The sequence below is a fragment of the Castanea sativa genome, chromosome 11 (assembly GCF_040712315.1).
Source record: "Castanea sativa cultivar Marrone di Chiusa Pesio chromosome 11, ASM4071231v1".
NCBI classification, from domain to species: Eukaryota; Viridiplantae; Streptophyta; class Magnoliopsida; order Fagales; family Fagaceae; genus Castanea; species Castanea sativa.
The window spans coordinates 20,595,151-20,607,324 of NC_134023.1; the positions used below are offsets into that span (position 1 = coordinate 20,595,151).

Genomic DNA, 12,174 nt, shown 5'->3' on the forward strand with positions numbered 1-12,174 from the left:
GCAATCTGCCATAAAGGATCAGTGGAGGCCTTACAATAGGTGTAAGACTTGTGTAAAGTAACAAGGACAGTGTAACAATGATAGTCAAGTAAATGTGCAAAAATATATCTTGCCTGAGTTAAGTGACAAGGTGGAATGTATTGTTCAAGATCTTCAAGTGGAGCAAGAGTAGGGGACCCAAGCTCAAAGTTGGGTAGCTTGTCTTCAACCTGTTCATCTTCCACTTGTTCATTAGAGGGTGATCTAGGAGAGGCATCAAAAATATCTGATGGTTGGACAGAGAATTCTATTGGAGGATTAGGAGCAATTATAAAAGAAATATTTGGCTCATCTAGAAAAAGATTTAAGATAGGGGGTAGATAAGGAGGCACAGAAGTGAGAGAGCTCGACAAAGTCGCAATGTTCCCAAAAGACAACATTGCGAGAGATACGAAACGACAAAGTCGCAATGTTCCCAAAAGACAACATTGTGAGAGATACGAAGACGGTGAGAGACTGGATCATAACATCGATACCCCTTTTGAGTTTCACCATAACCAAGAAAATAGCAAAGCCTAGATTGAGGCTCAAATTTGTTATGCTCATGTGACTGAAGAAAAATGAAACATGCAAAACCAAAGGAGCGAAGGTGTTGATATTATAGAGGTGACCTAAAAAAGCGCTCATATGAAATTTGATTTTGGATGACAGGACTAAGAATGCAATTAATAGCATGAACAACATGAAGAGTGGCTTCGTTCCAAAAAGGAGCAAGAACTTTGGCAGAGAGAAGGAGAGCACAAATAATGTCAAGAATATGACGAAGCTTTCATTTGGATCTACCATTTTGCTGAGAGATACCTAGACAAGTTAGTTGATAAATTATAGGAATACAAAATAGCTTGGAAAGCATATTGAGTGTTTTCAAGAGCATTATTGGATCGAAAAATTTTAATGCATTTGGAAAATTGAGTTTCAACCATTTTTGCAAAGTTACAATATACTTGTAACAATTCAGAACAAGGTTTCACATGAAAATTTTAGCTATAGTGAGAATAATTATCAATAAAGATAACAAAATATCGAGATCCACCAATTCTAAAGACAGAGGAAGGCCCCTAGACATCAGAATGAATTAAATCAAAAATATTAGTAGACATTGATTCGATAGTATTGAAAAGCAAAGCTGGTTGTTTTCCTAACTAATATAAAACACAATAAAAAAAAAATTTGGACACTGAATTTAACAAACCCCTAGAAGCCAAATATTGTACCCAAGAAGAAGATGCGTGACCAAGTCAGACATGCCAAAGTGCAAGGGAAGAAGTTGAAGAAACTACATCAACTATAGCAGCAACAGATGCAAGAGCAACATGTGGACGACGAAGATTGTCCACAAGAAACATACATCCAACTCTAAGATTGGTCCCAAGCTCTTGTCCCGTCCTCGGATCTTACACAGGACACCTAGAATAATCAAAGGTAATGTGATAACCTAACTCAGTTAATTGTCCCACAGAAAATAAATCGTAAGAAAGTTTGGTAACATTAAAGAACCCAGAACTGAGAGTTCAGAGGTCGAGATAGAACCTATATTATTACCAAACATTGTAGAACCATTTGCTATGCAAATATTTAGAGGGTGTGGTGCAGGTTCAATTTGAGAAAATAAGGACGAGTGTGGTGTCATGTGATTGCAACAAGCAGAATCCATAATCCAAAAAGAAAGAGACATAACAAATAAAACTTAGAGAGAAGAGGAAAAAGATGTGTTACCAACCATATGAATGGTATTGGTGATGATGTTTTAAAGGAAGACTGCGGAAATGGTGATAATAGATCCAGAAGACTTAGACTTCATGGAGATGGGAGTCATTGGTTGGATACTCTTCGTGTTAGCAACGTTAGCAGTGGAAATAGAAATAGCTGATTTGTTGTGATGATAGCAAGTCTTAATATTATGGCCAACACGTTTGCAAAAATTGCAAAAACGTTTGTTGGACTGTCAATGAAGATTGTTGCAATAAGAAGAAGACCTATTCTTGTTCTTTATTTAGAAGCAAAATATGCAAAAATGGACTACAAAAGTGAAATCTACGCCAAAAATTGAGTAAGGAGCACCTAATCTGCAAAAAGTCAACTCTGACAAAAAGTCAACGGTTAACCATCAGAGAAGTCAACATTCAATACCAACAAAGTCAACACTCAATTAAGTCAACAGCGACTGGTCAACGCTAATGTAAGCAGATGACATCAGCAAGGCCTGGTGATGATGAAAGTAGATGACGTCAGGATGACGTGAGAAGGAATGTAGAAGATGACGTCAGCTAAGGTTGATGTGGCACTGATGATGTTACAGACGATGTCAGTAGGGATCAAGTGTAGGTGCGTGGCACATGATCACGGTGTAGAATCTTTTGGAGGCGTGTGGGGGCATGTGAAGGCTCCAACGACAGCGGGATTTCCATGGTTCAGTAGATTGGCAAAACTCAATCATAGTGGTACTTGCAAAGATGCAATCGGAGTAAAATTCCTAGCGGCAACGATTTTTGGTAGTGGTCTTCGTGGTGTGAGACTCCTCAACAATTGTGGTTGCAAGTCTGGAACCAAAGACGAATATTGAGATGCGTTAGAGGTTCAACGGCGAATGGCTGCAGCAGCAGTTGTGACAGCGGAAGTGATTATGAGTTTGGAGTAACACCAAAAAAAGACAAGACTGCTAAGAAAAAGGCTAAGCAATGACTCTGATACCATGTTAGAAATATTGAATTAATGTATTGTATTTCTCAAGTAACAAAATATACATAAGTGCCTTTATATAGGAGGCAAAGTGTGAAGTACAAGTATGTGTGCTATACAAGTAAACAAGATGAACCTATGGTCCGCAGCCTATTACACGTTAACACTGTGACAGCTTAATTTTTATTAAAATAAAAAATGTATTTTTTAGGGACATAAAATTGAATGTATTCTATACGTACATTGCGAGATATATTGCATAAAAAAACAAAACATTGAATCTTTCTTAAAACAATGTGCATAAATAAATATCAAATTACATCTTTATTATTCATAAACGATAAAAAAATAAAAACAAATTATATCTTTAATTGCTCATTCTGTTGTAAAGAAATCCACATTTTTTGGTATTACACAGTTAAGAATTGTACACTAAGTATGACATTCTATACAGTATGACTAACCCTTCAAGGGTTTCTATTATGGTATTGTGCACATCAAATGTGACTTTATACATTTGATTATGAAGTGACAAGGTGTTTCATATCTTGACTATTGAAGTAGAGGTAGCTTGTTTTGCCAGGGCCTGTAGTTGTAGCCAATGGAGAAAAACCAGCATAGTTCTTTTCTGACTTTGATAAGCATATTTTAGCAACATAATTGAAGAGCTCTTGTTTTTGGTTAAAAGGCTGGGCCGCATAGTCCTCAATTGGCATCCACTAGAGAATTGGGAAAGAAAAAAAATGAACAGAAGAAAACCATGTTACCATATTTCAGTAATTGTAGAAGACCCAATATGAATCCAACTTTCATGATTTTCCATTTACATTAATATTAAGTTATGCCATGTCAAACCAAAATGGGAAAATAGGAGGTAAGCCACTTTATTCCTGCTAAACCAAAGGTGCAATAAAGTAGACAAAGGAGGCAAGTTAATGTCTTCTGCCACCAAATGCTCATGAATAGTAAGAATTTTCACCTTTAATGGTTTTTAATTGGGTCTAAATGTGTTTCAAGTTTAAATTGAAAAGGCATATTGCATCAAAGATACATGGATAAGAGGAGGTTTTTTCTAGAACTGGAGATGTGAAATAGATCATGCTAGTCAGAGCCATAAATGTAAAAGAGTTCACTAAATATCTTTTGAATTAAGATTAAGCACAAATGGAGTCATCATAGAAGTAATAAAATCCTGCCTTGCTTAAGAAGCTTCCAATAGGACTTATATCAACTAGAACCTGTGACCTGTCTAAGCATACGCTGGAAAGAACACATTATTCTGATGCTCTAATACTGACACAAGCCTTATCGACACAATTGATTTTCCTCATGTAAATTATTTTCTTTTGCAAAATTCGAACATGAATTACATTGGATATTATGGTGTTGCATCCGGCTATGATTTTGAAAACTTATTTCAAAGAGTAAATAAGAAGCTAGTATGAATGACAAAATTTAGAAAATTGTTTGCTTATATCCACAGTGAAGCTTGTTCAATATCGTTTTTTAGCAAAATTAATCCAATTTGATTCTTAAATCCCTAATCCAAGTTTGTGAAAAGTATAACAGCATTTGCGGTATTATTGCATTCGAAAAGTACCTGTGCTGCTTCAATCTCTAAATTTTGCTTCTCAATGTGGAAGGTACGCGGTTTTAACATGCAAATAAAGAGCAAATCTGATTTGCCAAAGAATGACTTGTGGCTCTGCCTATATTGTGTGAGAGGGAGATATAAGAATGAAACCAAAAGTAAAAGGAGATTGAGGAACATGCAAATTATATTGAAAGCAATCAATTTAATAAGGTGATTTTCTTACCTGAATGCTAAAACTTCTACAAACTCTGTGTCAATCTAAAACAAAATAAAAGCAATGGTCTTAGATTTACATTGTCATGTGTAAACCTACATGTATGTAAATATCATACTCATCTGAATCCACAAATTATGTTTTTATTACTTACTCCTGTCTCTTCTTTGACTTCCCTAACTGCAGCTGTACAAATATCCTCACCCTGTGTATGGAAAATTATCAAAGGTTAGCATTTCCAAAAATTTTCTAAAGAATGGCACTCAAGGTATACTCACTTCATCAACAACCCCAGTAGGAAGCTTCCACACGCCTGTTCCTTTGAAATATCCACTATTCTCCTGAACTACAAGCACCTAGAATAAGATAAATTCAATTTTTGTAATCAGATATATTGAAACACCACAGCAAGCTCATATTCAAATTTTGGTATTTAAGTATTGGGATAGTCGAGTCAAAGACACTGGAGCAAGTTGTTTTGCATAACAAAAATAGCTACATGAAGTATTAACAAAGCATCTTATAAATTATAAGAAGTTCAAACTCAAATAATATGATACCCCAGATTTTCTGCATTGGTATTGGATTGAATATAATTGTGGGTTGGTTGAGTCTCACATTGGGCACGTATTAAGTTGATTATTTTAAACTTGTCAAGTCCTTTTAAGATATACTATAGAAGTGACTGACACTTTCCTTTGGTTGTGAAAAATGAAGTCAATCATTTGATCCATGTTGTATTCTTTTCTAATAACAACTATCATTATTAATTTTCGACATTTCAAATCAAATATATATATATATATATATATATATATATATATATATATATATATATATATATATATGAAAACTGTTGGAAAAACAAGAGCAAAACCACAATTCCCAAAAAGTGCCTCTTCCTTGATGTAATGGTAAGGGAAAGCCAGAAATTAATCGAAAAAGACATACCTCTCTCTTACTATTCATAACAAAAGCACCAACACCCACTCGATGTGAAGCATTTGCAGGAATGGTATCAGCAGTTTTAGGAAGCCAACATACAAGCATTAAATAATCTGGTTCGGCATGGTGATACCGAAATCCTTCCTATAACATGAGCAAATAAGATTATGAACCATGATTTAGAAAGACTATACACTTATTGTTGGTGCATTTTAATACAAAATTAATAAATAGATGGTTAAATTTCTTAATGTTATACCAATTATTTAGTTTAAATTGGAATGCAAAATAAAAAGGTGTAATAGCTAAGAGTTTCAATTTGTTAGTAGAGAGTGACTTGTACTCTTACTACTAGGACGTTGGGATATATAATAAAATAAAATAAATAAAAAAGATTTTTTTATTTAGTATTATTTATATTTGCAAGGGAATTGTACTTTTATGATTTAGGTCTACTAGTTTCATTTTATAAGGCTATTACTATTTTAATATTTGAAAGTAAGATTATTTTTGTAATAAGGCAATTAGGGTTTCTTACGCTAATTAAAACTAGGATTTGTACTTCTTTCAGAGATAGTTGATAATTTGATGATGATAAAAAATAAAAATAAAAAAGGCCATTTGTATCTTTAGTCTTGTGCGTGTTGGGAAATTGCCTCAAACTCCAATTGTGACTTGGAAAGTCAATTAAGTTTTCTAGTTGAAGAAGGAAAATTTAATTTGGGTTTCCTTTGTGTGGAAGGAAAAACTGTTCCTTGGTGTGGAAGAAAATTATATTCCTTGTTAAAGGAGTAGTGTGTTCCTAGTCTAACAGGGAAAAAGAAAAGAAGTCTTATAAATAGACCATATTGCAAAGAATTTGATGGCTTTGACCCAAAGGTCTTCCCTATGGAAAGAGAAAAAAATAGAGCATGAAATCGAGAGAGTTGCTGCCTTAGAGGAGATAGCTAAAAAGGAGAGAGTAAAGGGTTGCCGCCTTTGAAAAGATAGATAAGTAGGAGAGAGTAAAGTTTTGTCACCTTCATGAGACACACGGAGAGTGAATGTGAGAGCAATGAAAAATAAGAGAGATTTTTCTTTAGCCGTAAGACATACACAAGATATATTGTAATTGATTTTATAATAGTGAAATTGATTCGGAGTTTCTCCCGTGGTTTTTTTCCCTTCAAGGAGAAAGGGTTTTCCACATAAATATTTGTGTTTTTCTTTGTGATTGCTATTTGGGATTGATAATATTCATGGTAATATTATTTGGGACCAAGCAGTGGTATCAGACCTTGGTTGATTTAGTGGATGACTTTTTGTGTGAATTAAGATGGAAGAGAATGGATTGCTTTGATTAAGGTAGAGTTATCCCAAGAGGAAAGAAGATAGTTGAAGACAATTGATGAAATTTGAATCAAGGTGGAGATTGTTGGGAAATTTCCTTAAATTCTAATTGTGACTTGAAAAGTCAATTATTTCTAGTAGAAGAAGGAAAATTTAATTCGAGATTCCTTTGTGTGGAAGGAAAAACTATTCCTTAGTGTGGAAGGAAAGTCTATTCCATATTAAAAGAGTAATGTGTTCTTAGTCTAAGAGAGAATAGGAAAAGAAGTCTTAAAAATAGGCCATGCTACAAAAAATTTGATGGCTTTGGTTTAAGGATCCTCCCTGTGAGGAGAGGGAAGATAAAGCGTGAAACTAAGAGAGAAAAAAATGGATTTTCACTTGAGAGTAACCAATGAGAAGAGAGCAAAGGAATGCCACCTTCGAGAATACAGCCAAGGAAGAGAGAACAAAGGGATGCTGTCTTAGACAATATAGTTAAGGAAGAGAGAGCAAATGATTGCCATCTTCGAGGAGATAGCCAAGGAGGATAGAGCAAAGTGTTGTCACCTTGGTGAGACATAAAGAGAATGTATGTGAGAGTAAAGAAAAATAGGAGAGATTCTTCTTTAGCCATGAGACATACGTAAGAAATATTGTTATTGATTTGATAATAATGATATTGATTTGAACTTTCTTCCGTGATTTATTTTCCCTTCAAGGATAAAACTAATTATTTGTGTTTTTGCGTATGATTGCTATTAGAGATTGATAATACTGATGATAATATTATTCAGGACCCAACAATGTGGACTCTAAATTATCCCACCAACTCCTAAGTTTTCCTACTTGTTGGTCAAGCCAAAGCACAGACTTCTATGTCATATGACTTTATTTTCCACCGCAGCCCATCCAAGACTAGAAGAAGAAAAAAAGAATTCCCTAGCTATGTTTCTCATCCCATCAATCCACACTAACCCACACACCACCAATTTAACCCAAAAAAAAAAAAATCAAAACCCACAAATTTCAGACCCACCATGACGCACAGATCCCGACTACAGTAGCCCAAAACACACACACACACACACACATAAAATCCGCAGCTCATACATACTGGGACTAAAGCTTCTTTTTGTTGTTGCTAATCCACACGTGACCTGTAAGCTGGCCTTCTAGTCATTAAAAAAAAGAAAAAAAAAGTTTCAACTTTCAAGTTTATGGAACCGTGCACTAGAGAAAGCCCAGCCCGCGAATACTTAGTCCAAGTAAGGCCCATTACAAGGCTCAGGTTCTCTTTGATGGACTCAAATTCATTTTAATAAAGTGACTTTTTTTAGCTTCTTTACGTTCCTACCAAAATAGATAAAAATAAAAAGCCTAGACCCACTCACAAGCACCAACAAGTGTTGCTTAAACATATATGCAACAAGATGAACCTATTAAAGAGTGGCAAGATAAAGAAAAAATTCCACAAGAAAATAAAATCTAATGTGAAAGTTGAAGTTGTTGAATATGCTAGTGATCAACTCTCCATAGTGCTTGAAGAACTACAACTTGGTAAAGTTGAAAGGGTTGATAATATATTGTTTCCTATGGTTTAAGATGAGATTGAAATAACTGTTATTTGTTAGTAGTGTCCTAATCCTTTAATGCTTTAAAACTCAAGGTTGAGTTTTTTCCAACTAGAGGAGAATGATGCAAGAAACACAAAAAGATTTTATTTAGTATTATTTATTTACGTTTGCAAGGAGTTTGTTTTTAGAAAAGAAAAAAGAGTTTAAAAAAAAAAAAAGATTCAGTTATATATTTGTGAAAAATATATGCATTTAAATGCTGTTAAAGTCAGTTATATATAGCAGAAAAAATGAATATTAAAAGAAAAAAAAAAAAAAAAAGACATTGGTATTTTCAATAAATCTTCATAACTTTGTAGATTTTTTTTTTTTAACATAAAGAATTTATTATTAAAATAGAGGGGGATGGGAAAAATCAAGGAGAAATGACCCACCCCATCATTGCATATTAAATATAACGAACATGTGTTCAACTTTATACTTCACTAATCATATTTTATCGTGTATTTGTTTGACTTTTCTTATAAAAAAACTAAATTTTAATTTTTAAAAAAATATTAAACAAATGACATATCATAATTAGTAGAGCATAAAATCAAAAACAAAAAAGTGGGACAGATAGATGATTTGTATTCTCACGTAACATATACTTAATTATATATGGGCAAAGAAGGTTATTTCTTTGATTGAGCTTTCGGCTAAGGTGTCAATGTAGAATTAATTTAAAATATACAATGATTTAGTTGGACCATTGTATCTTGGAGGGGACATGCCAACTAGTTTTATATTCTAAGAATGTTCACAAGTCAGTTTATAAACATTAGAAACTTATACTTACCTTAACTGCAGCTTCAACAAGATTTACATGTTCGATGGGCAATTTGACCCATACAGCTCTCTTCCCCTGCAAATTACATCCCAACTTCATAAAATTACAGGAGCAGAGCAACTTCATAAAATAAACTGATAAGATTCAAATAAGATATACCTGTTGCCTCCAGTGTGACAATGAAGCTCTAAGCAAAGGAGAAAAGACCTCAGAATCCATAGGTTTCTCAATGTTCACTACAACTCCTCCATATAAATCATTTACAGAACTTAGTAGTTCGACTTGTTGAACTTTATGTTGATACATGACTTGTTTCTCTATTGATATGGAACTTGTTGAAATCGTCCTGTTTCTGACCAAGAACAAAAATCTATCTCCTGAACAAATAACAAAAAAGAAAGGAATCATGCACCGAGTTGTGCTGATGAAGAATTCATCCAGCAGTAAACAACTTATCGCAAACGTAGGTGAACAGATATTTCCAATATAACGAACATGTGTTCAACTTTATACTTCACTAATCACATTTTATCCTGTATTTGTTTGACTTTTCTTATAATGTTAGGCGTGTACGTAATAACATTAATTTTCAATTTCCTCTTAATAGCGGAATAAGACTTTAATATTTGTACATGATTACACGGTAAATAGTGACTCTCTTACTTTTTAAGTGGGCACCTACTGCCTCTGTTTTGTTTTTTGTTTTTTCTTTTGTTATGTGGGCACCTACTCTTATTAGACTATTTGTGTTACTATTATACATGCGAAGGGAAAAAAAAAAAAGCCTTCCATATTTTTCAAATTTTGATAGTCATGATAACAAAATCTTCAATATTAATAACTCACAGCCAAAATGCTTTTAATTACAAATTTACAACTTGAGAGAGAGAAAGATTTTAAGGAGCACAAAAATGTATATATTTTACGTTGACAAATTTCAGATTCAAAGTTCACTACTAATGATATGACCTTTTTGACCTTTTTTTTTTATTTTTTAATTTTAATTTTGTTTGGCGCTAGTTAGACTGTGTTAATAACTTAGTCTTAGTATTGAAGACATTTAGTAGTGTAAACGTGTAGTTATAGATGTTTTTGCCCTTTGTATTATTTTTTTCTTTTAATTAACTCTTTTTTTTAATAGCTACTAAATGGCTAGTTAATGACAGTGTTATGCTTTGTGCTTTTATATCTATGCACCTAGCACATAGACATGCAATCTAAATATTTTATAAAGGAAAAAAATGTTTAAAAAAAAATGGATTAGGTCACGAGTTAATTGGGTCAGGTTAGCCTGCAAAAAAATGGCGGATCTCGGGTTGGCCCGTATTTTATTGTTCTCCAATTTAAATTTTATTTTAGTTTATTTTTTTATATTATAATTATGTATTACAGACATTGTTTCTTTATTTGTAAATATTTTTAAATTATAAATATCTACTAATAAATTTAAAAAAATAGAAAAAAAATAATTGAATTTTAAATAAAATCTCTGGATGAATTTTTTACTAGAAATGAAAAAAAAAAACACACAAAATTTAGATAAAAATCTCACAAATGAACATAAAAAAAAGTAATATACAAGAGTTAGAAAATAATGAAATAATACAAGAAAAAAATAACAATGAAAATAATTATAATTATTGGCCAAGCGACATTTAAGGTTAGGGTCCACGGTTCCAAAAAATAAAGACTATTAATTCCTATAATGCCATTCTTTATGGGTTGTTTTGACTGGCTGCCTCCACTAGTTAGTTAGATAGTTTTATTTTTTTTCCTAAAATAATTTGTTTGCTCTATTAATACCAACCCGTTACAATATGTCATATAAAATTTTTTGTGAAAATATTGTCAACCGTGTATTAATTGATATAACTGAATCATAACACGTGAATTTAACTAATACATGTGAGATAAGTCTAAAACAGAGTTTTTTTTTTTTTCAAATGACAACACACACACGAGCAAATAAGCCTGATTTTTATTTATTTATTTTTTCATTTAGCTTTTTTACCTTATTTGTTAGCGCTTTCTACATTATTGTTAAGTTATACAGCAATCCAAATCCTACTTGAACAAATAATAATAAACTAAGTCATTCCAAAGGACTTTAAAACTATGGCCTGGGTAATACCCCTTAAAAGAAAACAGCTTAAAGACAAACATATATATAAATATATATATATATATATATAAATTTGAAGGAGCAGAAAGAAGATAGGAGTAAGCCTTACCAAGACAAGACGTGTTTGAAACTGGAGGGGCAGGGGCTGCTGCAAATGAAGACGTTTGAAGGGTTTTGTTAGCTAAAAGTAAAAGATATGGATACACCAAGTTGAAGGCCGAGGCTCTTGACCTCTGCATGAGTAATATAGAAAAGAAATAATTGTAAACACAAGGTATATGAAACTCAAACTAACATGAATCCGAAAGACATCTACCAGTAGCTGATTATATAGTCGGAGCTCAATCAGAACCCTGATGACAATTTCCCAGCAGCTATGGTTTGGGACTTTGAAGTTTGAATTGATTTTCTCGTGAATTCAAGACACGGTCACACGGTCGCGATCTGCGCTTGAATTGACTTTCAAGTTCTAAGAAAGTCCCCAACTCTGGAACCAACCCAATACTTTCGTAATAAATCAAATAATTAAATACTTTCCTTTCTTTGTTTTACTTTTTACCTTTGAAATATTCAATTCAAACCCAAAATTTTTTTTTTACTAGATAAGAAGCCTTTATTGTTCTTCCACAATCTCTCAGCCCATTCTTTCCCCCTATCTTGCAGCTCTGTTTGTGATATTTTCTCAGATTTGGTGTAGTGGGGTTTGGTGTGTGAGATTAGTGGGTTACTGCTGAGGAGCAGGGTAAAAGAGAAATACTTCGAAGTGATAATTTGATGTGGCCTTGTTTTTACCGTCATAGAAGCCGCGTGTCACTCATCTGTTTAAAAACAGGAGAAAACCTGAGACGCCAAACTGGAGAGGAGCCG

At 33.2% G+C, this 12,174-nt stretch overlaps 1 protein-coding gene across 3 annotated transcripts; it reads right to left on the bottom strand.

The window, feature by feature from the left end:
• Nucleotides 1–3,086: 3,086 nt before the first annotated feature.
• Nucleotides 3,087–11,877, bottom strand: LOC142617295 (nudix hydrolase 7-like). 3 transcript variants are annotated; one of them, XM_075790082.1, is made up of 10 exons: nt 11,624–11,877; nt 11,417–11,455; nt 9,345–9,562; nt 9,195–9,260; nt 5,478–5,615; nt 4,805–4,882; nt 4,681–4,731; nt 4,536–4,570; nt 4,319–4,427; nt 3,087–3,437 (listed from the first exon to the last, which is right to left on the bottom strand). In XM_075790082.1, exons 3-10 carry the CDS (start codon nt 9,489–9,491, stop codon nt 3,240–3,242), a joined length of 822 nt encoding a protein of 273 aa, XP_075646197.1. In that variant the 5' UTR covers nt 9,492–9,562; nt 11,417–11,455; nt 11,624–11,877; the 3' UTR covers nt 3,087–3,239. The 3 variants fall into 3 exon arrangements, with proteins under 3 accessions (XP_075646197.1, XP_075646196.1, XP_075646194.1); XM_075790081.1 differs by having other exon boundaries at nt 11,603–11,877; XM_075790079.1 differs by lacking the exon at nt 11,624–11,877 and having other exon boundaries at nt 11,417–11,586.
• Nucleotides 11,878–12,174: the final 297 nt, after the last annotated feature.